The sequence below is a fragment of the Phocoena phocoena genome, chromosome 2 (assembly GCF_963924675.1).
Source record: "Phocoena phocoena chromosome 2, mPhoPho1.1, whole genome shotgun sequence".
NCBI lineage: Eukaryota > Metazoa > Chordata > Mammalia > Artiodactyla > Phocoenidae > Phocoena > Phocoena phocoena.
Genome location: NC_089220.1, coordinates 144,719,690 through 144,746,442, shown reverse-complemented (window position 1 = coordinate 144,746,442; position 26,753 = coordinate 144,719,690). Strand labels below are relative to the sequence as shown.

Below are 26,753 nucleotides of genomic sequence, written 5' to 3'. Positions count from 1 at the left end.
CAGCATGCGGGAACTTCCCTGACCAGGGATCAAACCCGTGCCCCCTGCACTGTGAGTGCGTAGTCCTAACCACTGGACCGCCAGGGAAGTCCCACATGTTGTGGGCTTAATACACACTTGGTTCTTAGACAAATGAGTAGAAGATAACCCTCTTTTCCTGAGCACTTTCTAAAGGCCAGATGTGGCACTGGCTCATACAAATGCCATGTAAGTTATGTCACTGTCACGAGCAGACACGTTCTTGGGAGGAGATGCCTAGTTCACCTACAGTAATATTGATGGTGGCAAGGATAGGCCCTGATCTTCCACAATTAATGTGCCTTGATATTTTTAGGTCTTGAGTACAGACTTGTTTGTCTAAACATAGCCTACAGCATTCATCAGGATTGTTTTAGTTGCAACTCAAACTGGCTCAAATTAAAAAGGGAATTCATTGGCTCATGTAACTAAAAACTTTGTGGAAAAGTTTCAGGCATTAAGGTGCTTTGTGGTGCTTCAAAGCTTTAGGCATTGATCCAGATGCTCAAGCAGTGTTCTCTGGAATATCTCATCTCTTGACCCTGCTTTTCCTTCATTTATTTTTGGCATTTCCACATTTCAGCAGAGTGGCCAAACAGAAGGCTACTGGTTATGTCTTACTAACTTAGCCACCCAGGGAAAGAGAGTCCCTTTTTTTTTCTCTTTTTTTTTTTTTAGCTTAAAACACCATACATTTATTATTGACAGTTTTGGAGGTCAGAAGTCACTCTCACTGAAACTATTGATAAAATCACTTGTCAGCAGGCTGCATTCATTCTGGAGCCCCAGGGGAGAATCTACTTCCACACCCTTTTTAAAAAAAATTGAAGTGTAATTGACCTATGTTCTAACACCATGTTAGTTCCCAGTGTACAACATATTGATTCAATATTTCTATATGTTACAAAATGGTCACCAGAAGAGTCTTTTGTTGCTTTCCACAAAATCCCTTGTTCATTGCCTCTGAGTGGCCCATCTTGAGCTATGTGCTGTTCTCTGGACCAATCACTGTGGCTGGGAGGATGAGGTGGTGTCATTGACAAGGCCTAGGTCACATGGTCTTGGGGGTGGGGGTGAGGGTATAGAGTCCCTCTAGTAAAACCTTAGGGATTAACGGGGGCATGGCATGGCTTCCCAAAGAAAAACCCAATGCTTTACCCAAATAAAACATGATGGAGAGTTAGAGCTTATTAAACTGAAATTTTCTCTTTGGAATTTCTACAAATGTTTCTGTTTGATTTAAGCAAAACATACAGGAGCCTGTCACTCTCCGGGTTTCCCAGACTCACTGGTGTGGCATTTGCCTCCTCTTACCTCCCAGCCCCAACTTCCTGTCATACAGAGGCCCCTATACAGAGCTGTCCTGCAGTGCTCTTTGCCATTCCTGAGCTTCTGAACATGCTTTTGCCCTTTACGTGGAATGCCTTCCTTGTTCCTCATTAAGCCCATTCATCCCGCAAAACTCAGCTCAAAAGTCTCATCTGTGAAGCCCCTGGTTTCCTGGGGGCAGAGCCAGTGCCTAACTGTATGGGTAGCATCCCATACCAAAATCCCTCACAACACACACACCTAGACTTTTCTAAAAGGATATAATTTACATACCATAAAAGTTACCCTTTAAAAGTATACAACTGAATGAATTTCAGTATATTCACCAGGTTGCGCAAATATCACCACAGTCTAATTCCAGAACATTTTTAAGACCCCCAAAAGAAAGCCGAGACCCATAAGCAGTCACTCTCCATCCTCCCCTTAGCCAGTGGCAGTCACCAATCTACCTTCTGTTTCTATGGATTTACCAGTTTTGGACATTTTGTGTAGATGGAATTACACAATACGTGGTCTTTCACGTCTGGCTTCTTTCACTTGCACAATGTAATAGTGTTTCCGAAGTTTATACACGTGGTATCACCATTTTATTGATGTCTGAACAATATTCCACTGTATGAGTACACCACATTATGTTTTTGTCAGATGATGAACGTGGTTATTTCCACGCTTTGGTAATTATGAATAATGCTGCTATAAACATTCATGTACACGTTTCTGTGTGGACATATATTTTCAATTCTCTTGGGAGTGGAATTGCTGGGACATCATGGTAATACTGTTTTTAACTTTTGAGGAACCGCCAAACTATTCCAAAGTGACTGCAACATTTTACATTCTCATCACTAGTGTATGAGGGCTCCAGTTTCTCCACATCTTCCAACACTTAATATTGTCCATCTTTTTGATTATAGCCATCCTAGTGGCTGTGAAGTGGTATCTCAGTGTGGTTTTGATTTGCATTTCCCTATTGAGTAATGACGTTGAATGTCTTTTCATGTACTTACTGGTGATTTGTACATCTTCTTTGGAGAAATGTCTATTCAGATCTTTTAACCATTTTAAAAATGGGTTATTTGTGTTTTTATTGTTGAGATGTAGTTTTTTAGTCTTAATACTCAATCCCTACCAGATACTTGATTTGCAAATATTTTCTCCTATTCTGTGGGCTGTCTTTTCATTTTCTTCATGGTGTCCTTTGAAGCACAGAAGTCTTTAATAAAGTCCAGTTTATCTGGTTTTCCTTCTGTTGCCTGTGCTTTTAGTATCATATTTAAGAAACCATTGCCAAATCCAAGATCATGGAGATTTGCCCCTTGTAAGAGTTTTATAGTTTAGCTCCTACATTTAGGTCTATGAACCATTTTCAGTTCATTTTTATATGTGGTGTTAGGTAAGGGTCCAGCTTCATTCTTTGGCCTGAGGATATCCAGTTGTCCCAGCACCATTTGTTAAAAAGGTTATTTTTTTTCCCATTGAATTGTCTTGGCACCCTTGTTGAAAATTAACCACAAATGTATAGGTCTCTTTCTGGACTCTCAATTCTGTCCCATTGATCTGTGCCTATCCTTATGTCAGTACGACAATGTCTTTATTTTATTGTAGCTTTGTAGTAAGTTTCAAAATTGGGATAAGTGAGACCTCCACATTTGCTTCTCCTTTTTAAGATTGTTTTGGCTATTCTGGGTCTCTAGCATTTCCATGGGAATTTTAGCTTGTCAATTTCTGCAAAGAAGCCAGGTGGGATTTTAATAGGGATTGTGTTGAATCTGTAGATCAGTTTTGCTAGTATTGCCATCTGAACAATATTAAGTCTTTAAATCCACGAACATAGGATGTTTTTCAATTTATTTAGATCATTTTTAATTTCTTTCAATAATGTTTTATAGTTTTCATTGTTCAGGTCTTACACATCTTTTGTTAAATTCTTTCCTAAGTTTTTTATTCTTGTTGATTCTGTTGTAAATTGGATTGTTCATTGCTAGTGTATAGAAATGCAGTTGGCTTTGTGTGTTCATCTTATATCCTTCAACATTGCTGAAGTTGTTTATTAACTTCAGTAGTTTCTGTGTTGTGTATGTGAATTCCATAGGATTTTTTTTCCTTCTTTTTTTAAACAACATAATTTCTCAAAATAATTGATTTAAGCATATGCAGTGGTGACTTCAACCCTTGACTCCTGGCTCAGTACTGGTGAAAGTAATCAGCTTAACCATCTCAGAAGGACTGTGCCAAGTCAGTGAGCTGCTTGTGGATCCTCATCTGAAAACAGTCCCATATCTTAGAAACTTCACCACAAGTTGTTTTTCTTGTGGTGATTCTTAGAGTCTTGGTAGGCATCTGAACTGGTCCTTTCACTTTGAGATTCTTTGCCTTTGCACCACTGATCAAGACAGCACACACCTTCTCCAAAGATTTTATACTGTGGCTGGTCAGGGTAACTCTAATTCGGTGAATTGCCACCTCTGGTTCCGTGGGTGTCTTTCCGATATCTTTAAAAGCCATGGCTGCGTCGCGGCTTCCTGAAAGACTGTTCCTCAGGTGGAACAGCACAGCTGTGAATCAGGAGCAGAAGTGGGCAGCCCAGGGCTCCACTGGGGCTGCAGCTGTGTCTGCATCTTCCTCAAAGAGCAGGATTTTCTAGATACAAGATCATGTCATCTGCAAACAGAGATGGTTTTACTTCTTCCTTTCCATTCTGGATGCTTTGATTTCTTTTTTTGCCTAAATGCCCCAGGTAGGACTTCTGATACAACCGTGCATAGGAGTGATGCTGTGGGTTTTTCATAGCTGCCCTTTATCAGGTTGAAGTTGTTCCCTTCTATTCCTAGTTTGTTGACTATTTTATCATGAAGGGGTGGTGGTTTTTTTTTTTGCAAATGCTTTTTCTGTGTCTATCGAGATGCAGTTTTTGTCCTTTATTAATATACCATATTGTATTAATACGGTATATTACATTGATTTTCTTATGTGGAACCAAATTTTTATTCCTGGGATAAACCCACGGTGTGTAGTCTTCGTTACATGTTGCTGGATTTGGTTTGCCTGCAGCATTGTATTGAGGATTTCTGCATCTATATTGATAAGGAACATTGATCTGTGGTTTTCCTGTGGTACATTTCTTTTTCATCTTTGGACCTTATATTTTGTTGTTGTTGTTCTATTTTTTACTTTGTTGTCTTTTCCCCCAGCATGGGAGCTCCTTAGGGCCAAAGATGAGTACCGTAAACCTCAGATCTCTAGACCTCAGCACAGGGCCTATGTGGAGGGGTCAAGAGATGGTGACTGAGACAAATGAGAGTTAGCTTCTGCCCTGTACCAGACTGTCTTCTGGATCCTTGGAGTTCAAGTGCATTTGGAATGTTTTCATCCCAGTTGGATAGAACCTTGCCTGGATAGAACCTTAAATCCAAACAGCACCAAGGCATGGGTCATTTTTCCTGTTTCACAACAGTCATGCCCACGGGGATGCCGGGAGCATCTTTGTATTCTCCCAGGAGCCTGGTGTAAGAGGGGAGTTGCAAACAGCTGCCACTCAGTAGTTGTTTGGTAACTGAAGGAGAGGGTGGGAATTGGCCTTTGCAAGCCCCCTTTATAGGAGATCCATGATCACCTTGTGCGTTTGAGGGCTGCAGACAGACATCCTGGGAGCTTGTGGAGAGAAAGCCTGCATTCAAGTCCAAGCCCATAATCTGTAATGAGCTAGGAAACCCCCCAGAGGTTAATTTTGAAAATGGTTATTTGCTTCTCTGTGGTGATTTGAATTTCTCTGAAACCTCATCCAGAATCTTTCTCTAAAATGAATGACTTAATAAAAATATGATTATTAATAACACGTTGGTTATATTGGTTCATTAATTTCAACAAATATTACATACTATTGCAAGATAGTAATAATAGAGAAAACTGGGTGTGGGATATATGGAAGCTCTTTGTATTATCTTCACAATAGTTCTGTAAATCTAAAACTTAAAAAAATTTAAAACTTTACTTAAATGATATAATGCTAAGTGAAGATTCAGGTTAAGCTGTTTTTCCAAATACTGTCCAATTTCCTAGCTCCTATTGAATAGTAGAAATTGATTTGTGTCTGCTACTTATGTATAGAATTCTCATAATCTGGGTGTTAGTCTACTCTTAACTGATACACTCTCTTAAGTGTTGACATTTTATACATTTTGATATGTGAAAAAATCCATTTTCATTAGTTATAAAATCCATCTTGGGCTTTTTCTCCCCCAGGTAAATAGAAAGTATCAAAAAATTATATTGGGATTTTAGATGGAAATGTACCAATCCTGTATTTTTATTTTGGGCTAGAATCAATTTATTTATGGTAATCTTTCAAATTCAAGAATATGGTATGCTTCTCAATTTATTCAAGTCTTCCTTTACAGTTTTTAGTAATTTAATCATTTTCTTCATGTAGGACGTGTGTGTGTGTGTGTGTGGTTATTCCTGGCTACTAGTTTTGTTGCTACAGTGTAAAATACTTTTCTTCTGAGTTTTGTTGAAGGATTTTGATTTTTTTGTGTCTGTATCTGGTAAGCAGCCACTCCCTGAACTCCTTTCATTCGTTCTGAGTTTTGATGTACATCCTCTTGACGGTTTGCAGCCACATTAGTATACCGTGCGCACATATTCATGTGGTTTATTCCTCACCACAGCAGCCAGACTTTCCAGATTGATGTTAAGCGACTGTACTGATCTTGGGCCTATTTGTTCCCTGTCTGCCTTTAATGGAACTCCTTTTATACCACTGCCCCGGGTTTGGGGATCTTTATTGTATTAAGGAATTATGCTTTCACTTCATGTTAGTGTTTTTTAAAAATCTAGAGTAGATTAACTAGAATAAAATAGATTGAATTTCATCCGATTACTGTTTATTAAGGTGATTGGTTTTTGTCTTGACTTACTGTTGTGGTGTCTTATGTTACTAGACTTTCGTAACAGATTAAACCACACTTGCATTCTCTAAATAGGGCTTGTCATGAAAATAACAAGTCTCAAGCCGTTAGCTCTCCAGGAGGCCCAAATGACATGAAAGATTTTCTTATTAGGTACATCTGTGAACTGTAGGACAAACAGCACCAACTCGTGCCACAGACCCTACTCCCTGGAGCCCAGAGGCATCGGGAAGCAGCAGAGACTCCACGGCCACCCTCTGGATGGAGACACCATTTTCTCAAGAGAAGGGATAGTGGAGGTGGCGGGAGCATCAGGGGAGGAAGAGATGGGGGCAGTCCCGGGCGGAGGGGCAGGGCAGTAGGAGCAGGAAGCTGGGACAGGGGAGGCCCAGTGGAGAAGTACAGGCTTCCAGGCCGGTGTCGTGGGTTTGAATCCTGGCTCTGCCAGGGCCTGGCACACTAGCTCCTCTTTCCCCATGTGGGGACAGTCAAGATCTCAAATGAAGCCTGTTCTTCCTCCCGGGTCCCGCCTCTGGGAGACAGTGGCGCCAGCACCCACGCCGTCCTCCCAGCCAGAGAGCCGGCCACCCCTTGGTGCCTCCCTCTTAGGAGGCCAGGGCCCGGAGGCAGGCCCAGGCCCCAGCACACAGCCTGACTCAGGGAGGTGCTCACTGAAGGTTTATTCAATAAAGACCACAGAAAAGACTGTCAGTGGAGCTTCCTCCAAATGGGAAGGGCAGCCTTTCTGGGAAGAAAACATTCTTGGTCCATGTGGCGCTGAGTCAGTTAAAAACCCTGCTTCAGGCACATGGCTGGTGGTGACCTCTGTGTCAGAAGACGTGTGTGGGCCTGTTGCTCCATGGAATTCTTCCTCGTCGTTTTCTTTGGGTTTCCAGGCTCGGGGCCCTGGGGGGGTCTCCCACCGCTCACTTCCTCCAGGGCAGGGTTTTAGGCCCCAGGCTGCCCGGTCCTCCCTCCATCCACCAACCAGTCGCTGCTGCTGCTGCCGCCCCAGCTCACACCAGGGGGATGGGGTAGGAGGCGCAGGCTGCCAGGCCGCACATGTTCTTCCCGCGCTCCATGAGGAAGTACCTGCACAGAGGGAGGGGCTGAGGCCTGGCTGGCGGCTTCCTCTCCACAGGCCCTTCTGGAACCAAGGTCTGACTCCAGGGATTAGGCCCTCTGAACTTACAAAACAGCAGTACTGGGTTTATCTGACCACCAGGAAATCTCTGACCTGTGAGTAACTTCTTCCCTCCACCTGGCTGCCCCCTGAACTCTTCCTTATTCTGTCCATCTCTCACTTGTCCCAGAGTTTGCTGAGGGCCCCGTTCTTAGCCCTGCCTAGGACCTCACGTAGTTATTTAATCACCACTGGGACCCCTCGGGTAACAGATGAAAACCCCCTTTTCAGATGAGGACACGGAGTCTGAGAGAAGAGGTATGTACCCAGGCCACCTGATTCCAGCCCCATTCTAGAAGGAGGGGCTGTCAGCCATCGGGTAAACTTGGTGCTTGGATTTCTCACCCACAGGCCCTCCCAGACGCTGGCTTAGTCCCAGCAGGGTCCTGTGTTGTGAACTGTTTCCTAGTGGTGGTCATAGAACCTCCTGAGCCAAATGGACTCCTGTTCCAGACACAGAGTCATCAAAATCTGGGGTCCAGGATGGGAGAGGGGCTGCTGGAGGATTCTTGGGGGTGTGAGGGTCACATCCTCACGCTCCCCTCTTCCTGGCCCGGGCTAAAGGCTCTGTTTAGCAGCCCCTTCTTGGAAGCCACATTTGAGGTGGAGGAGACCCCCCGCCCGCACACTCCGAGGGCCCCCAGACCTGAGCAATCACGCCCCCTCCCAGCACACGGGACCTGGAAGCTGCTTACCCCTTCATTCCCCACTGGGGACCCCAAGAGTTCTTCACGATCCAATAGGGTATCCCATTTTCTTCTCCATACCCAACAGCCAGGACTGCGTGGTTTACTTTATCTGGAGTTTTATGACAGGAAGTACTGGAAAATGAAAATGAAAGAGGCTTGAAAATATGGAAAATATGTGGGACTTCGGTGGCGGTCCAGGGGTTAGCACTCTGCTTCCACTGCAGGGGACGTGGGTTGGATCCCTGGTAGGGGAACTAAGATCCGGCCTGCCATGCAGCACAGCCAAAGAAAAAAAAAAGTGATTCGATCACATCCAACAAGTGAATTAGAGCAAGGTTTCCCAAAGCGGGGACTGGGAGGCATTTAAGGTGGTGAATTAACTCTCGTTTAGTCACAGGGAAAGAAAAGTATTCTCTTCAGCCCCTTGGGTTCTTCTCACCCAAAGGAGCAAGATTTAGCGTGGTGCTGGCCCAGCTCTGACACCTGACGCTTTCTGATGCCTCTTTCATAACAGGAGAGAGCAGCCCTCCTGCTGCACCTTCTGAGGGCAACAGTGTCCGGCTGGAGTTTCACATGGCATTGCTTTGTTGCCACTGTATGTAATTTTAAGATTACCTTGTATTTGGGACAATTACACAGGTTTCTCATTTTAGCTAGTGAACTAGTTCTCATGAGGAAACTGAAAATTTCAAGAGGACAAACTGCAGTGGCCGTGTGATCACTGAGCCGACGTGTAACTGAGTTGTTGGTATGTGCCAGGCCCAGGGACGAGGTGCGAGACACCAGCAGCGTGCAAAACTCTGCTCCTGGATTTAGGACACCTCCTTCGGCAGGGAGGATGGCAGAGAGGCTGCTTCCATACAATGGACCGAGGGCTGTGACGGCTGGGGAGCTGACAGGAGCCCGAGGGAGGGGATCCAACCAAGTGGGAACGGGGTGGGGCAGGGGCAAGGCTTCCCTGGGGAGGCAGGGGACTCGCATAAAACTATGAGCTCTTCAGTGGGGCAGGGGCACGGGGTGGAACAGGGAGGACGCGGGTGGCTTTGACGGGAGATGAGCTTGGAGAAAGAAGGACCAGATCACGAGGGTTTCCCCGGCCGAGCTAAGACACGAGATGGTGGGGAGATGCTGGAGGATGGAGAAGTTGGAGTGGTGAGAAGGGTGTTCCCGAAGGCTGACTTCTGGCTCCGAGTGGAGGACGGACCAGCGGTGAGGGCACAAGGACAGAGCAGGAAGGAGGCAACGGTGGGCAGAGACACGGGGAGGGAGCGGAGAGCACGCTTCTGAGCAGTGTTAATGGGACAGCGTCTGGTGAGGGACGGAAACATGCAGGATCTCAGGTTTCCACGGGCCATCCAGCTTGATGCTGCGGCGAGGCCCTTAGATCTGTGGGTCTAATGCCCTGCAGAGACCAGGCTGGCGGATGGAGACTTGGAATTTCTCAGCAAACAGCTGGCCGTGGAGTTCAAGGAGTGTGTGAGAAGAGGGCAGAGGGCTGAGGAGAAAGCCCTGGAGAACACCTGCACTTGGGAATGGCCAGATGACAAGAGGCTATGAAGGAGATGCTACCGGAAGTGGCTGAGCTCAAATTGCAAAACAGGCAAGAGGCCTGGGTGAGACGACACCAGTGTTAGAGAACTCGGGCTTCCTGAAAAACCCTGCGGTGGAGGCTTCAGCACGGGATTCTGGCGTCTGAGAGCAGCCATTTCCCATGTCACATCTTCAGATTTCTGAACACAGGTTTTCATCACGAGAGGCAGCTCTTCTGCTGAGGAAGGGTGAGCTCTGGGCTCAAATGGGGGCCGGGACCCCAGCCCTGACCAACCATGGGACCGCCTCTCCTGCTCCCACTTGGGGACCGTGGATCCTGACCTTCAGGGCTGCAGGCTGATGCACTGGCGGAAGGTGCGAAATGCCCACCCAGCCCCTCCCCGACTCACCTGGAGTAGACACCCTTTTGGTACATCAGAAAGTCATCAGTCACCTCGAAGGCAAAGCTCACAGGGTTGTACAGGGCCACCGCCTCCACCATCGCCTCCTCGTCGTTCTGTGGACAGAGGGGCCGACAGGTGGACACACGTGGCCTCTGCCACCTCCCCACCCCACTTGTGAAATATGGCCCTTTGCCCCAAAGTAGGGGACAGAGGCTCAAAGCAATGATTCTGTGGAGGGACGAGAAGTCTGTTTTAGGCCAAAAAGCTGCCGCCAAGGGGAAGCTGCCGCCAAGGGGGAGCTGCCCTTCCTTACAGCAGAGCCAAGCCCTGGGTATTGGGGGCTGGTATGGGGGCCCCTGCTCTCTTGCGCCTGAATGGCCGGGATCCTTGGGGTTTTTTATTTGGCTTGTGGGCCCCTCCTCCCAAATCCTGGCTCCCCTGTGACCTCCCTCGGCTTTGCTGGGCTGGACTGTGCGCTCCTCTCTCTCCCCCTCCTTGCTCTGCTCCGAGGGAATCCTGCACCCTTCCGGGTCAGGCCCAGGGTACAGCGTGGACTCATTCGCTCGCTCACTCACAGCCACATGCCAAGGCCCCCCCATGGACCAGGGGCTCCAGGGGGTGCAGAGATGGGTGTGACTCCCCCACTCCCACCCGCAGGAACCCCTGCACCCACAACGCCAGTCTAAGGAGCTTTTTTTGGTAGAACTCAGGGGTTAGAAGTCCATGAGCAGATAAGGCCCAGACGGTGGTAGAAATGTGTGTGTGTGCCCGAGGCGGATGCATCCCCGTCCAATGGGGAAGGTGGCATGAGGAAGTCAGAGGCTTCCTGGAGGCTGCGGCTTTGGAACAGAGCTGCGGAGACTGGGCGAGAGCAGCAGTTGCAATCACCAGGGGAGCTTTACAAAATCCCAGTGCCCAGGCTGCGCCCCAGACGATTACATCAGCATCTCCAGGGTGGGTCCCATGCAGCAGGATTTCTTAAAGCATCCCTGCTGGGACCCGCTGGGTTAGCATGAGCTAAGGAGGCCATTCCCCTGGCTGGAGACTTAGGGAGTCGAAATGAGGGTGAGCTGAGGCCAGGGCTCTGCTGAGGGAGGGTCAGGTTGGAGGGGCTGGGGCACCAGCCCTTCCTCCGTCCTACCTCCGTGGAGGGGCAGGCAGTGACACAACTGCAAAGAGCAAACAGCTGCCTGATAAGCAAGCCGCTCCCTTCCCTGTGCTCAGAAAAGGCCTTGTGAGCACAGACAGGTCAGGGCAGATGAGACTAGGAAGGCACGGAGGCCTGCTCACCTAGAGGGGGAGCATGTCGTGGGGCCAGCCGTTCCTGTGGCCATCCCTCGGCCCTGCCAAGGAGGGCCGGACGCCAGTGCTGGCCTGCTCTTAGGGCCCTGCAGGTGCCATGGGCAAGGCTCTCCTGGGCACCAGGCAAAAGGGATACCTTTGAGCTCCCGGTTCACTGCCTAATGGGATACGAATGGGCCAGTCGGTCAGCCCTTGGTGAGTGTATCTAAGAGAAACTGGCTCTTGTTTTTTTTTTTTTTTTTTGTGGTACGCGCCCTCTCACTGTTGTGGAGCACAGGCTCCAGACACGCAGGCTCAGTGGCCATGCATGGCTCATGGGCCCAGCCGCTCTGCGGCATGTGGGATCTTCCCGGACCGGTGCACGAACCCGCGTCCCCTGCATCGGCAGGCGGACTCTCAACCACTGCGCCACCAGGGAAGCCCACTGGCTCTTGTTTGAAGATAAATCTACCATAGTCAGAAACATCCCAAATACAGGGTGTAGATTTTGGAATGACATGGTTTCCGTTAAAATCCAGCTTCCACTTCTAGCTTTGTGGCCTTGGGCACGTTACTTAACCACTCTGAACCTTTCTTCACCTATAAAATGAAGGTGATAATGACATTTATCTCCTAGGGTTGTCTTGATAATACATGTTAAGTGGTTGGTATAGCTCCTGTCAGCACTCCATAAATTTCATTACTGTTGCTGACTGCATGGCACATGCTTTAATTAAATGGTAGCTACTGTCATTACACAGTCATCACGTTTGTGATTTACGCACACATTTGTGGGCACACACCCTCAGCCTACTGCTCTCATCAGCACGCGTCACACCTACACACATCCGTGGAAATATTCTTTCACTCTTCATGCATGTTCGCCCATGCTTGCAAACATGCCAACAGTGGAGTCACGAGGGCTGTTCACGCTTATTCCAGCTCCCTCTCGGACAGAGTATGGTTTGTGCTGTACTGAAGTTATGGACTTCCCCATCTACTTGAGGTTAGGTGTGGCTGTGTAACTTGTTTTGGGTTTAAGAGCCAGTGCATAATTTACCACTCTTTCCATCTGCCTGGGTCCTGGAGTGAAGCCAAGGACACAGAGAACAGCCCTGCTTAAACCAAGGGACATGTCACACGAATGAGACATAAAATCTGATTGTTTTAAGCCATCCAGAGTTTGGAGCTATTCCTACGGCATAACCTGGTTTATCCTGACTGACACACATTCATACTCTGCATTCACATTCAATCTCTCACACACATACCCGATATCGCACACATCCTCACATCCTCTTTGGTAGGATGGGGATTAATTCTTGCATTTTACAGACAAGAAAACTGAAACACAAGACGGAAGAGTCGTACGGACCCAGGTCAGAACCAGAGCACCCGAATGCGTCTCTTGCTCTTTCCCTCCTGTCTTGCATCCTGCCCCCGTCATGGTGATTGAGATTCAAGGATAATCAAAACTCGTGAGTCAAAGTGATGTGCTGCTCAGAAAGGCTGCCCTGCAGTGCCCACTGGCCATCTGACGGCAGTGGAGACTGGCCTCCTGATCCGAACACGTTCCCTATCCGAGAGAAGGATCGGTACTCACCATTGTGATGTTGGCTACATCCTTGACAAAAGCAATGGCCTTACTGGGCTGGAACTTGCAGTCACCATCCTGTTCAGGGTGGCAAAGGTCATGGGATACAGGTTAGGGATGCTCGGCCCCGGGCTGAGACTTCAGTCCTCCCCTATGCAATTTGATAACATTTATAAAGCAAAAGCTACAGGTCCCAGGGCCTGGGTGATGAGGTCACTTATGAGAGAACTAGAGGCCTCCTTGCCCTCAAGGACCTCGCAGTCTAGTGGGAGGAAAGGGTCCTGTGCTGGCTTTGGCAGAGGTGGGCTCGCATGGCACCTGCTGGGAGCACAAGGAAGGGGCCAGTCTCAGCCCAAGGAACTTCACCTGCAAGAGGCAGGCGCAGAGGACACACGGAGGGAAGATCAAACCCTTCTGAGGCGGGAGAGACGGTCAGGATGACAAGAAGGCAGGACCTGACGTTTAGGAACCAGCAAGTGGGTGGGTGGGAGCAGAAGGCTTATGAAGGGGAGAGTGAAGTAAAAGCCAAGACTGGGAAGACAGATCTGTGCGACGTGGGGGGAGGGCAGGCCTCGAAAGGCAGGCCGAAGAGTCTGGAGTTTCTCTTGCAGGCCCGGAGGAGCCTTTGAAGAGTTCTGAACAAGGCAGGGTGTGGTCAGAGCTGAGTCTCAGAGGCCACTCTGGCGGCCCCTGGGTGGGTGGGTGGGGCAAGGAGAGGGCACCCACAGTGATCTAGGGTGAAGGGAAGCCAAGGTCCGAGTGCAGGCAGGGACACAGAATGGACCAAAGGAGCAGATGCGAGAAGGTCTAAGATGGTCAGAAGGCTGACTGAGGTGAGGTCTGGGTCAGGGGGCCGCCCCAAGAACGGACCACTGGCCGCCAAGACATTTTAGGGAAGGGTGGTCCTCCCATCGCTGAGAGGGGAGATACAGGAGGAATCCCAGGTTTGTGGGACAGTCGAGGTGTCCAGCCGTGCACAGGCGGGGTTGAGGTGATGGCAGGGGAGGCCCTGGACAAAGCGGGTATGGGCCCAGGAGTGCTGTCCGCACAAACGGGGAGGGAAGAAGCCAACAGACGGCGTCCCGGTGCACTCACGGCAGGGCGGGGCAGCCTGACGGTGCTGCCACACACAGGGCGGTAAGAGCCCCCCCGGCTGGCTGACAGATGGGGCTTGGGCAAGTAGAGGAGGGGAAAAAGTGAGCTGCAAGAGACAATTCTGAGAATCCAGGTGGAAGTAGGGGGTCCTCCAGGGGGGTGCAGGGGAAGAGATGTGTTCCGAGGCTGGGACAAGAACGGAGACGGGGAGCACTGCAGATCAAGAAGAGAGAGCCCAGGCTGCCCAGAGTTACCTGGCCTTTGTAGGGGTAGGTGTCTTCACCCATGATGCCCTTGTTGTACCGGATGTACTCGAAGGCCTGGCTGGGGAGACCCCTGCAAGAAGCATACACATCTGTGCCCACCTGAGACTGGCCCCGATGGAGGCGGGGCCTGCAGGGGCTGAAGCTTGGAGACGTTTGCCCTGGCAGGGCTGGGAGGCCGTGGTTGGGGCATATCCCAGGGGCAGAGAAGTCTCCGAGGGGCTAGCAATGCCACCCTGTTTGCCCGGCCCCAGGATACAGCTCAACAGACTCAGAAGAGGCTATCAAGGAGGGTCCAAGGTCCAGCCACACATGCTTCCGTGGGACAGAGACCTCTGGAAGCCAGGCCCCTCGCTCTGTCAGGAACAGGACCCGACAGGATCTGCCCAGCTGACTGTCGTTGCCACCACCGTGTCCACTGGGCCCCGCCTGGGCAGGCGCTCTGCAAACATGACTTTCCAACCCCTCGGAACACCGGGAGGTAGCTGCTGTTACTTCTTGAAGCTCAGAAAGGCTGAACAACTTGCCCAGGGCCCCAGAGCTACAGCCAGGATCTGGTTCCAAAGGTGGCTCTTTCACCTCGTGTTGCCTCCTGGAGTAAAGAAGACTCAACAGCTCTCCAGCCACGACTCCCCATCAATCTCCTGTCCCTTCTGGGTTTTGTCCAGAGCATCTGTCACCACCCCACCTGCGGCACAGCTAGAACATTAGCTGCTGTATCCCTCGTGCCTACATGTAGGGCAGGTGCTGTCGTACTTGCTGAATGAAGGAAAAAATGAAGTAAACCAAAGCAAACAGATCCCTCAGAAAAATGGTGGGGCCCCAGGATGCCCTTTCAGACTTGTGATGGGTGGTGTTTATAAGTTGCAAAGAGGAAAGAGACCAAAAAGCCATGAGGCTAACCATGATATGATGGTGGATCAGCAACTAGGCCGTGGCTTCACCCCCGACTCCCAGACGCGGCCCGAGCGTGGAGGCCCTCGTGCTGGCTCTGTCAGAGCAGGTGGAGCACCGGGCCTTCCCAGGACTCGCCGGAGAGAGGGATGGGCCGCAGGTAGGCGAGCGGAGGCGAGGCTGGGAGCGTGCCCTAGGGGAGCACGAGGGCCTGGCTTTACACACGTATGTTCTGGGAAAGCCGCTCATCCCGAGGAAAGGTCTCAGAGCACGTGAGGAGGAGATGAGGGCTGGAGACACAGAGAAACGTGGGTAAATCCCTAAGAACCCGTGGGTCGGGGGAATTCCCTGGCGGTCCAGTGGTTAAGACTCGGTGCTTTCACTGCTGTGGACTCGGGTTTGATCCCTGGTCGGGGCATTAAGATCCCGCAAGCCATATGGTATGGCCAAAAAAATAAATTAAAAAAATAATAATAAATAAAAGGGCCAGGAAAGCAGGCCCAGCAGAGACGCAGCCTTTATGCCTGAACCCTGCACCACATCTACAGGAAAGCTCCTCGACGCGGCCTGCCAAGCTGGGGTGGCTAGAGCTTTAGAGAACCTGTGGAAAGGCCAACCAGACACCTGTGTGTGGATCTTGGTTTTGGAGGATGGTGTGCTTCTCATTCTATTAATTCTTTCGGCCACTCGCCAGAGGCCTTGGTGGCCGGTGAGGCCAAGTGTGCTGTGGGGTGAAATCCGGGTGACACCAGGGAACGAGGACGGATCTTGGAACCAGCCAGGCCTGGGCTTGCATTACAGCTCTGCCCGTTCCAGCTGAGGGACCTTGGGCGTGTGAGGTGACCTTCCCCCTCCACAAGCGGGGCCGATTTTGTTCCCACCGAGGGCAGAGGCTGTGGCAGTGCCCCACCCGTACGAGGCCCAACAGAAGTGACCCCGGGAAATGAGCAGGGGCTTTGGGCCCCCCAGCCCCCCACCCCGGTCAGGGCCGTACCCTTGGCAGCCATGATTGTTGAAGTTCTGGGCGCAGTCCACCAGCTGCTGCTCGGCCTGGAGGGAGGAACGCACGCCCGATGAGCTGAGCGCCTCCAGCGCCATGCCTCCCGAGCCGACCCACACCTGCAGCCCCGCCCGCCCGGGCCCAAGGGCACCAGATGCTAAGCTTCCAGAGGGCAAGGGCTGTCTCCCCAGCAGCCAGCCCCTGTCGGGGAGAAGCTCAGCGATGGCCTGGCAGCCAAGCGGGCAGGTGAGAGGGCACGGGGGGCCCTGGCGGTGTGCACGTATGTGCGGCTCCTGGGGTCCCGTGGTGGCAGATGGGAGGGGGAGGGGACAGGCCTTCCCTCAAGCCGGTTCCTGGTGGCCCTCACCAGCCTTGCCGGCCCCTCTTCCCCACATAGGAGGCAGCGGCTGGGCAGTCACCCCTCACTCCAGGGGCTCAGGAGTCCCCGCTCACTCTTCCTTGCCTGAAGGTGACCAGCTTGAGAGGGGCACAGTTCCTACAGGGCTGCCTCCCAGGCAGGCTCTGCTCTCGGAAGGCCCCAGGTGGCCACACCGAGTAACACCCCGACCCACCCACGGATGAGCCCTTGGGCCATCTCCTCAACAAGCCTCATTCCTTCTGAAGTGTCAGCTGAGGTCTGCACGCTGCATGTCCGTGAGGCTGGGACACCTGAAGTCCAACTGAAATGGCAGTGTCAGCAAAAGCCACAAAGAAGCCTGACGGCCCAGGCCGGGCCCTCCGAATCAGGCCTTGGAGTGAAGCTGTGACCCCTCTCCCGCATCCCTCCCCCAGCACCATGGCTGATCGCTCACCAAAGAGGGCAGCCTCCCAGTTGCTATGGCGACAGCAGACTCCAGGGCCCCGGTGGTGGAGAAGGTCCAGCAACTGCCGCAGCTGCCCTAGAGGCCAAGGGGAGGGGGAGGGAGGTCAGGGACCAGGACCCCGCGGGCTCCTGTGACTTCAGCTGACAAAGCCCTGGCCCACACTGTCCACTCTGACCCTCACGAGGCCCGCGAGGCCGGCATCCTTCTCCCCGTGTTGCAGACGAGGAGGCCGAGGCTCGCACAGGGGAAGCAGCGGCCGCCACCGCTCACGAGCGCCCGTGCACTCCCAATCTTGGGCCCCCGCTACCAACCCCCACTGGCCTACACGGCCAGAGCCCTCCCTCCGACCCCACTCTGTGCTCTTCTGTTCCTCGGAATCTTTTTTTGGCATGCGGGATCTTAGTTCCTCGACCAGGGATGGAACCCATGCCCCGGCAGTGGAAGCGCAGGGTCTTAACCACTCGACCGCCAGGGAAGTCCCTCTACTTCTGAATCTTATGCTGGCTCGTCTTCTTCCCACTGTCTTCCAACAGAAGGACTAGCCAGAGTCCTGTTTCTAGAAGCTTCTCTCTCACCTTTCCACCTCGAATCTCACCCACAGTCCCAACTGTTAAACTGACAACTCCCCAAACGCTCAGCCCTCACCTCCACCCAGGCCCAGACACCCTGTCTCCCAGATGATCCCACCCGTATGTGCCCCAAACCCCTCAGACTCTGCGTGTCCTGCCCCACCCGTCCATCTCCCCGTCCTCTGCCACGGTCACTGCCGCTGCCCGGCCACCTTCCTCCTGGCGCCTCCCGAGGGCTCAGAGTCGGGCGCTGGAACCTGCCAGCCTCATCCAAATCATAGCTCTGCCCCACACCCACCGTGCGGCCTGGGCGAGCTGCTGCCCACTCTGACCCTCGGTCTCATCATTTGTAACGTGGGAACAGCCGTGCTTGCCTCACAGGGCTGTTTGTCAGAGGGGTAGATGAGATCCTGCCCATCGTGCAGTTACCCCACGGGCTCCGTAATATTAGCTGTTGTGTTTTTCTCTCAGCCGCATCTTGGTCTCTTTTCTGCCCCTTGCTGGTTCAGTCTTCCATATTTTACTTCTGAAACTTCTCCTAAGATTCCCGCCTTCGCTGTCCTTGTTGAGTCCTCACTGCTGTCTCCCTGGAAAGAGCCTTTACCCTACCCCGGGCCCCAGTTCTTCCTCTCAAAGCCTTCCCTCGGCAGGGAGGGAGGGCCTGGTCAGAGCGTCTCTGGCTGGTCAGAGGCTGGGCTTGGCCACCACTGCAGGAGGCAGGGCAGGGCCGAGTGGCCAGCACTGGCCTTGAGTAGAGACCTGGATGGAAGGGCCCTCTGTCATCTGCTTGCCTTGTACCTTCAGCGCTTCCTCCTCTGTAAAGTGAGAAACCCTCAAGGCTGCTGAGCTAATGTCAGATCCGGTCACCGCATGGTGTCTACAGCGAGAGACCACACACACCCATGAGGGTAATCGCCTTGTTCTGGCCCCTCCGCCCCGGGGCTCCGTCCTGCCCGAGGGTCAGTTAACACAAGGACCCGGAACGTTCTTGGCAGACTTCCCCTTCTCACCTGCCCACAGGGTGAGCAGGTTTCGGGCTTCCACATTTAACGCTTGTTGCTTTGAACGGTCGGTCGTGGAATTCTCAGATGGTCTAAAAGCTGCCTTTGGGGCTTGGGGCAGAGGGCTGACTTCATTCTACCCCTCCGACTGCTGGGAGGGGAGACTTGTCTCGGCTTCCGGGTGCTGGTTTAAACCGTCTAGATCACTAGGCAGGTTCTGGGAACCCAGTGAGCCTGGGAGGATTTGGAGCTGTGCCATGTGGCGTTAAGGAAAGGGAGAAAATGTTTCTCATGGAGAGTTTCAGTGGAAAGCAAAGTGCTTCCAGGAGGGAAACCTTCACCTGTATTTCCTGGGATCGAGAGGTCGGCATCTTCCTGAAGAAGGCCACTGCACTGTCACTTCCAGGGGACAGCAAGGGGTGGGTCCGGACTCTCCAGGACAGAGCAATGTGCTGGGACCCTCCAGCCAGCGGCCGGGTCCTCACCTCTGTGAGTGCGGGGAAGACGCCGCCACTCCCCTTGCCAGGCATGCTGTGCCCTGTGGGGGTGCTCCTGAGAACAGGTCTGAAACGCTGGGTTCCATTCTGTTCGCTAACCACCTGCACCTCCCTTGTGGGAAAGCAGCCAGCCAGGGAGGGGCTGGGCCCTGGTGCCTCATGCAGCGTATGGAGGACGGGGAAGAAAAGATGTGGGCAGTAGGAACGGGGTCCCGGTGTGCAGTTACTGAAGGGCACAGAGAACGTGATGTTTTGGGTGACTGTAGAAGAGACCTAGGGCCAACGGGGAACTTTACACAGTGGGGTGGAACAAGGGGGATGGGTAAACTTCAGCCCAGTGAAGAAATACGCTTTTATCCCCCAGAGCCATCCATAAAAACAATGACCTCCCAGCCTTTCAGAGGAAGGCAGCTAGAGAGATGATGAGAAAAAAAATAGAGTTGGGGATATACTCTCTGTGTTTTGGGATTCTTTTGAGTTTTTCTTCCTGGCATACTGCCTGAAAATGTGGCTATTTGGTGTGTGTGGGGGGAAAGGTGGGGATTGTCATGCATACCTGATTTTTCACTGGTGAGACAAAATTTCCTTTTTTCCGCCAGTCCATGGAGGGTGGGTAGGGACCAGTACCCCGAAGGTAGTTACCTTTGGTGGCTGAGCAATTCTGAAACAACGAATTACATTTTTTTCAGGGGGAAGAAGAGAAACCGTTTTGATGGAAAAGTATGTCATTAAAGTGGAATCACCAAGAGAGAATAAGAAAGACTGTAGCTGTCAGAACCATCCCACCTCTACCCGTTGGTTCCAAATGCTAAATGACAGGTCCTTCTGGGAGCCCAGATTGGGGGTCGTTAGGACAGGGTAGGCGGGTTTAGCAAATAAAGATACAGTTCACTCAGTTAAATTTGAATTTCAGATAAATGATGAATAAGTCTGTAATGTCTGTCCTTTGCAATATTTAGGATATACTTATGCTAAAATACTATTTGTTGTTTATCCGAAATTCAGTTTTAAGGGGCAACTGTATTTTCTCCAGCAACTCTAAGTTTGGGGTCTGCAAGAGGCCATGAGCATGGACTGACGAACTGCTGGGAGCTGACATGTCTGGATCCCCCAAGAACCTGCAGCTGGCGAGGGGCCGAAGCGCTCTGGAAGCAGAGAGGGCTATGAGCTGATTCCAAAGGTTTGAGCGAAAAGACTCAGGTTTGGTCACAATGAATCACACCCACCTGAGGTTCTGACCAAAGATACTTGCGTTTTAATTCAGCAAAGCTCATGTCTGAAAACTGGTTCGGTCCCACTGAAAAAGAGAAGGAAAACCCATAAATGAACAAAAAAACACAACAAAAAAACAGGAGCTCAGTAAGTCACTAATAAAGAGAAAAAATAATGAAACGCCACGTTCACGTGTGTCCGATTTACAGCCCCCTGCAACTTGGCTCCTTCAAATTTTTAAATGTCGTGTACAGTTGACCCTTTCAAAAAAGTTTTTTTTTAATTTATTTTTTAGTGAAGTATAGTTGGTTTTACAGTTGACCCTTGAACCGCATGGTTTGAACTGGGCAGATGCACTTACACACAGATTTTTTTCAATAGTAAACACTGCAGTGCAACACGATCCCAGGTGGGTTGGATCCTTGGATGCAGAACCGTGGAGACAGAGGAACTGGGTATACAGAGAAACCGTGTGTGTGGAGGGCAGACTATACATTATACTCAGATTCTCAGCGGTGCAGAGGGTCAGTGCCTCTAACCCTGCATTGTTCAACTGTAATCCAATATACCAAGGTCAACTTCACTGTGCTTCAGAATTCCCTGGGGAGCTTGCCTTCTCTTTCTTTTTCTTTCTTTTTTTTTCGTAATATTTATTGATTTATTTTGGCTGCGCCAGGTTTTAGCTGTGGCACACGGGATCTTTGCTGCGGCATGTGGGATCTTTAGTTGCAGCATGAGGACCCTTAGCTGTGGCACGCATGCGGGATCTAGTTCCCTGACTAGGGATTGAACCCGGGTCCCCTGCACTGGGAGTGCAGGGTCTTACCCACTGGACCACCAGGGAAGTCTCCTGGGGGAGTTTTTCCACAGTACAAATGTCTGGGCTGCAACCTGGAGATGCAGACGTAATGGGTCTGGGGTGGGGCCTGGGCACCCATATTTTTAGATACCCCATCAGTGAGTCTGGTGAACGGCAGGGTACAGAACCAGCACACCTGCGCCAACTGCCTGGCCACCTGCCACCTCCTTCAGTCTTCCTAACCCGCGAGGGGAGCGTTATCCTCTCTACTTTACAGTCAAGTAAAACTTCAGAGCGGGGTCACACAGTCAATACTGGGCAGAAGTGAGATTCAACTTCTGGTTTCCTTCCACCTCATGCTTTTGACCACAATACCAACTTGGCTGACACTGCCGTCATTTCTGAGCCCTCAGTATACACGCAGTGTGTGTGTGTTTCTAGTGAAACTAACCCGGAGGGACGGCAGATGTCCTAAGAGGCTGCTCATGAGTCCAGGGCACGTCTCTAAAGAGGCTGCCCCGACAGCAATCCAGGGGCTTAGCCTCTGGGCTGGACCCACAGATGGCAGGAACAGGGCAGGGCTTCTGTACACCTCCCGTAAACTTCACAACCATCCAGGGGTACCAGCATCGTCCTAAAGCTACAACCCCTTGAATCTCAGAAAATAATGGCGGAGCCAGAATCTGAGGTCAGCCAAGCCCAGCTTCAGAGCCTGGCTTGCTGCTCTGTCCACCCCAAACCCCTAGTGGGCCCTTTAATCAGTGGCACCACTCATTGATTTCCTTCCCCATCTGAGATGCTCCCTCCTGCCATGGGCGAGAAGCCCGCAGGAAAGGTGTCCCCACGGTACTTTTGAATGTGTGGTTCCCGGCGTTGTGGGCATTGATTTTCCTCCAGTTGCTGACAAACGCCTGCAGCCTGTGGTGGTACTCCTCCGAGCTGTATTTCTTTTGGTGCTGAAACAAAACACATCAGCAATAAGTCACAGAAACAGAATGCAGCTCACCAGAGGGAGACAGTTTTGTTTTCTAAGAGGAGGATTGCAGGTTTTCTTTCTGCCACGATTCTCAGGCCAAATCTGTATCACAGGCAGGACACTGCCCTGGGTCTCTGTGGTGAAAGTCAGGAAGTTACAAAGCAACCCCCCCGCCCCCCGCTGCCTCTGGGGACCTGTGGCCAGAATGAAGCCCATGCAGCTGCCAGAGAGTCAGCCAAGAGACCAAGAGGCCCTGGTGAAGGACCTGCCAAGTGCAGGTCACCTCTGGACGCCGCAACTGGTACTAGGTCAAGTTAATGGCAGAAATCACCATGCTTCAAAAATACACACACTGATTTTGCAGCAAACTGATTTTGCAGCAAACACACAATGTGACGTGAATACAAAATACAGAAATGAATCTCAAGGCTTGAAAGGCTGCTAGCCAACTTCATCACTGGGGACCACTGTTTGGAAGGAATTCACTTAACTGAATCGTTCCCAGTGTTTGACCGATTCCCAGTTGGGAAAGACCCAGGGAGATGGGGTTGGAAAATCCCTCTTCATTATCTCAAATCCAGCACAGTTTCATTTGATAACAGGAAACTTAGTGAAGTGAAGAACTTCAGAAAGAAGGTGGACACTGACCTGCAACATCCATGACTTAAAGTGAAACTTCTCTGCAAAAAGAAAAAAGAAAAAAAAAAAATTAGGCCTGGGTGTCTCGCAGTAACGTCTATAGCCAAGTAGGGCACATCAGAACTGATTTGCATTTTAGGGAACTGGGCTAAATTTAAAGCACCCAAAATGGTGTTATCTAATGCTGAACGTGGAGAGGAACTCAAACTCTTACCGCTTTTGTACTCCAAATTAATTTTGAAAAACGACATGCCATTAACCTATGGTATTAAAAGTCAGGATAGTGGTGGTCCTTAGTGGGGGTACAGAGGGGGCTTCTGGAGTGCTGGTGATGTTCTATGTCTTCATCTGGGTGCTGGTTTCACGAGTATGTTTAGATTATGAAAATTCATTAAAATGCATATTTAATGATTTGTGCCTTTTTCTGCGCTACACTTCAGGAAGAAGTTAATTTCAAAACCTATATATCCCAAGTGTGGGCAAAATTTTGTTAAAGGCACAGATGGTAAATATATTAGACTTCGCTGTCTCTACAGTCTGTTACAACTACTCAACTCTGCCCTTGTGTGTGAAAATGAAGGGGTGTGACTGTTTCAATAAAACTTTATTCACAAAAAACGGGCTGGCCAGTCATTTGTAGACCCCTGCTATATCCACCCTTGTACATTTTTAAGCTATCTGAAAACTGCACTTCAAATGTTCATAGCTGCAAAGGATGTATTCCAGCTTATTGTAAAGAATGACATATAAAAATAAGACTGTTACATCATTCTTTTAAAGCCGGCCAAAAAGATCCACGATACCATCATGATTTGATATCCACCATCAGTAACACGAACAAGCCCTTCTATAAGAGCTGGATATTTTAGATAGTTTCTTTTTCTCCTTGAACTCCCATCTCCACCCACATCTCACAGAATTTTACCCTAAGGGAGTATCTGTTTATACTTGGTCGCTCTAGCATCCTTTTATGCAACAACAAGAACAGAAAGTATAAATTGAAATTACTGTTACTCCCTGTGACCCATATGCCTCTGACTATTATAAAAATTTATTCTGGATTAAGTCATCATCATCACCATCATTATTAACACTGATTAAAACATGTCAAATATGCCTTATGAAAAGTATTTGTTAAACATAAAAAGTAAACTTGTATTGGAAAGGCATCTCTTAATGAGGTAAATTAAACTTTACTAACAACCCCCCTCCCCATGGATTTATATATTCACGGGTGAATATTACCGATTTTCTTGAATGGGTTAGCATTAATTCTGGTCTTTGTCTCAGCCCTTTAAAAGGCCTGAGAAATTCTGCTCAAATAAACAGGATTGTTCATTGCTTACTGCTTCTGGGAACAGAAGGCAATTTTTAGAGCAATGTCACTCAATTCCTTGCACTCCTTCCTACGCCCCAAATCACATGGTGCTCTATTACGCAACATTATTTCTAGGACCCTGGCAGCTGATACTTTGGTGAGGTCCTCTCTTCTCTTGGAAGTAAAGGGTTTGGAAATAGATTCCCTGTCTGTGCTGGTATCACTTACAACTTTTTTTGTGTTTCCCCACTGATCTACACCCCACAGTTTGAAGATCACTGTTGTATGGGATTTAGGATCTCCCCCTGTGGGTCGCAGATCTGTTCCAGAAAGCAAGTGATAGCCATTTTCCCTGGGGAAGAAATGCACATTTCCCCAATATATGCCCTGCGTGGGGTTTCAGAGGATTGCAAATCCTAGTTAAGGCCCTGCTACAGCGGATGGCTTCAGAGGAAGACAGATCTCAATTTAGGACCAGGATTTAAGGCAGATGGAGTTTAGGACAACTGACCAGTGTTTGCCTCCAGAGGTTTCAAAAGCAACAAGCAGGTGTGAAAACCCAGTATTAGTTCTCATTCGCTGGAGGTCAGCAGAAGAAAAAGCCAGAGATGATCTTGGGCGAGAGAGATCTCTGGTGACCTTTCACCCCAACCTCAGATAGATCCATTTCAATCCATTGTGACTTTTGGAAGAAAGCACACATCCTTTATGTACCGCCCTGTCTCGGGGACCATGTGGGAGTGTCTAGAACAGGAATTAGCCTGTTTTTGTATGGCCCACGAGCTAAAAGTGTTCACACTTTTAAATGGTTTTTTAAAAATGACATTTTGTAGCACCTTAAAATCATTTGAATTCAAATTTCAGTGTCTATACGTAAAAGTTTCCGGGAATACAACCCGCTTATTCATTTGCACACTGCCTATGGCTGCTTTCAACACAAGTAGCTGCTACAGAGCCTGTGTGGTTCACAAAGCCTGAAATATTTACTATCTGGCCCTTTACATAAGGAAAAGTTTGCCAAGCCCTGCTTTGGTGTTAAGACGGCTTCCAGCACCAGCCCTCCTCCTCCACGCAGGACACAGCCAGGGTAAAGCAGAGCCCTGGCTTGGGGGCAGCTGGGTTTTCCTTAGGTTGGGACTGAGCTGGAGCTGGGCGTCCTCCCAGGTCTGCAAGACTGGGGGACTTCCTTGGACAAATGGGTCGGGAGGAATAAGGCAAGATTCTGGTCGAAAAGATTCAGCCCCAGTGATCTCTGTCCCATCCCCAGGCTGCTCTTTGGCTACAATTTGTCCCCCGACCAGGGTGAGGGGGCTGGTGGTCTGCTGAGGTCAGAGCCTGTGGGCAGTGGGCAGAGACTGAGGGTGGGGAGTGGCAGGGCAGGAGGGAGGCTGCAGGGGCGAGCCTTCAGCCGGGGGAGGTGGCTGGACCCCCAGCAATAGAAGGGGTGTAAGAGCAGCATGAAGCTGGGCCACTCACAGCCCACTTGGCCATAAAGGGGAGCCCTGGGGCTGGACCTTACCACCCTGAGCCCTTGGAACAGACACCCTCAGTCTTCAGGGGCTAAAACTGCTATTGCTCTAAGTGCAAGTCACTTCTCCGAACAGCCCGTCCAGCCCATCGTACAGACGGGCTCTCAAGGCACCTCTGGGGATCCCCTATGTGCAAGTCCCTGAAAGCTACTAGGAAAGGCTGGAAAGTCCCTGCTTGCCTCTGGCACGGGCAGATCAACGTCCTCTAAGTCTCCAGATGGGGGGTGGAGGGCAGAAGGGGCCGCAGACTGCTGTGGCGTACTAGTCTCTGCCGCGCCCCGAGCAAGAGGGGCCCTGGGCACCTAGCCACCCGCTCCTCTGCTCACGCGAGACGCCCGCCCTCCAAACCGCCCCCTCCTCCCGCCCCCCTCCCCGTCACACAGGTCACCCTGGCTGGATCCCGGTTCCCGACCCGCAGAGCCCTTGAGCCTCGGGCCTGGTAAATGCGTTGCCCGGCTGCTCCCGAGCCCAGAGTCCCCACCCGCCCAAGGTCCCCAGAGTCTCCGACCTGCCGGGCCCCTTTCCGGGGGCGCTCGTCCCCGTACCTAGGGAGCTCACTGCCAGGTCGGCGGCGCCGCAGGGGGTGGGGCCCAGGAGCCAGACTCCGGCGCAGAGCAGTGGCAGGATGGCCCACATTGTGGCGGTGGCTGCGACTCGGCCGGCGCACTGGCTCCGGAGGCCGCGGGGCACGCAGCCAAAAGCCGCCTCGGGAGGGCGGGAGGGCGCGAGGGGCGGGGCCGGGCGGGAGTGGGGGGCGGGGGGAGGAGGCGGGAGGCGGCGGGACCTTGCAGGACTGCCCGGAGCGCCAGGCTCGTGGGAGTGGACCGCCTTCGACCTCCCGTCCTGGCCACATCACTCCCCTGTCTCCTTCTCTGCAAGGAAGGGTAGAGGAGAGTTGGACCGCTCCGTGCGGCGGGGTCCTAGATCTGCAGGTCTGTCGGGACTGGCAGGCACTATGGGCGAGGGTGGTGCCTGTCCCCACCCCAGAGCCCCCATCTCCCACCCTCATTAATCACATTCCCCTGGTTGTCCCTTGAGCCTTGGAATGAACTTAAACTAGAGGAAGTAGATAGCAGTTCTTATGAGCTTGTTCCACCCCTACCCCCGCCCGCCCCCCAAGAAAGTCTAAAGTCTTTCTGCTGAGAAAGTCCTATTAGCAGCTGTAGAGCCATTTTTTCTTTTTTGCAAATCTGAAAAAGGAA

The 26,753-nt window shown here is 50.9% G+C and overlaps 1 protein-coding gene and 1 pseudogene across 2 annotated transcripts; both read right to left on the bottom strand.

Moving 5' to 3' along the window:
• Nucleotides 1–3,512: 3,512 nt before the first annotated feature.
• On the bottom strand, nt 3,513–3,852 carry LOC136118540 (small ribosomal subunit protein uS10-like; annotated as a pseudogene).
• A 3,405-nt stretch (nt 3,853–7,257) lies between these two features.
• CTSH (cathepsin H) lies at nt 7,258–26,268 on the bottom strand. Of its 2 annotated transcripts, none has more exons than XM_065901043.1 (12): nt 26,097–26,268; nt 22,714–22,745; nt 21,940–22,045; nt 20,305–20,375; nt 19,635–19,739; nt 17,000–17,086; nt 16,182–16,237; nt 14,285–14,366; nt 12,945–13,013; nt 10,067–10,173; nt 8,133–8,258; nt 7,258–7,346 (listed from the first exon to the last, which is right to left on the bottom strand). In XM_065901043.1, exons 1-12 carry the CDS (start codon nt 26,185–26,187, stop codon nt 7,271–7,273), a joined length of 1,008 nt encoding a protein of 335 aa, XP_065757115.1. In that variant the 5' UTR covers nt 26,188–26,268; the 3' UTR covers nt 7,258–7,270. The 2 variants fall into 2 exon arrangements, with proteins under 2 accessions (XP_065757115.1, XP_065757122.1); XM_065901050.1 differs by having other exon boundaries at nt 22,001–22,045; nt 26,097–26,187.
• Between the last annotated feature and the right edge of the window lie 485 nt (nt 26,269–26,753).

Coding starts and splice junctions, on each gene's coding strand:
- CTSH (XM_065901043.1), bottom strand. CDS start 26,187: ATGTGGGCCATCCTGCCACTGCTCTGCGCCGGAGTCTGGCTCCTGGGC. Junction 8,259..10,066: donor CAAAAGGGTGTCTACTCCAG/GTGAGTCGGGGA, acceptor TTCATTTTCCAG/TACTTCCTGTCATAAAACTC. Junction 7,347..8,132: donor CCCCAGTGGGGAATGAAGGG/GTAAGCAGCTTC, acceptor CCCTCTGTGCAG/GTACTTCCTCATGGAGCGCG.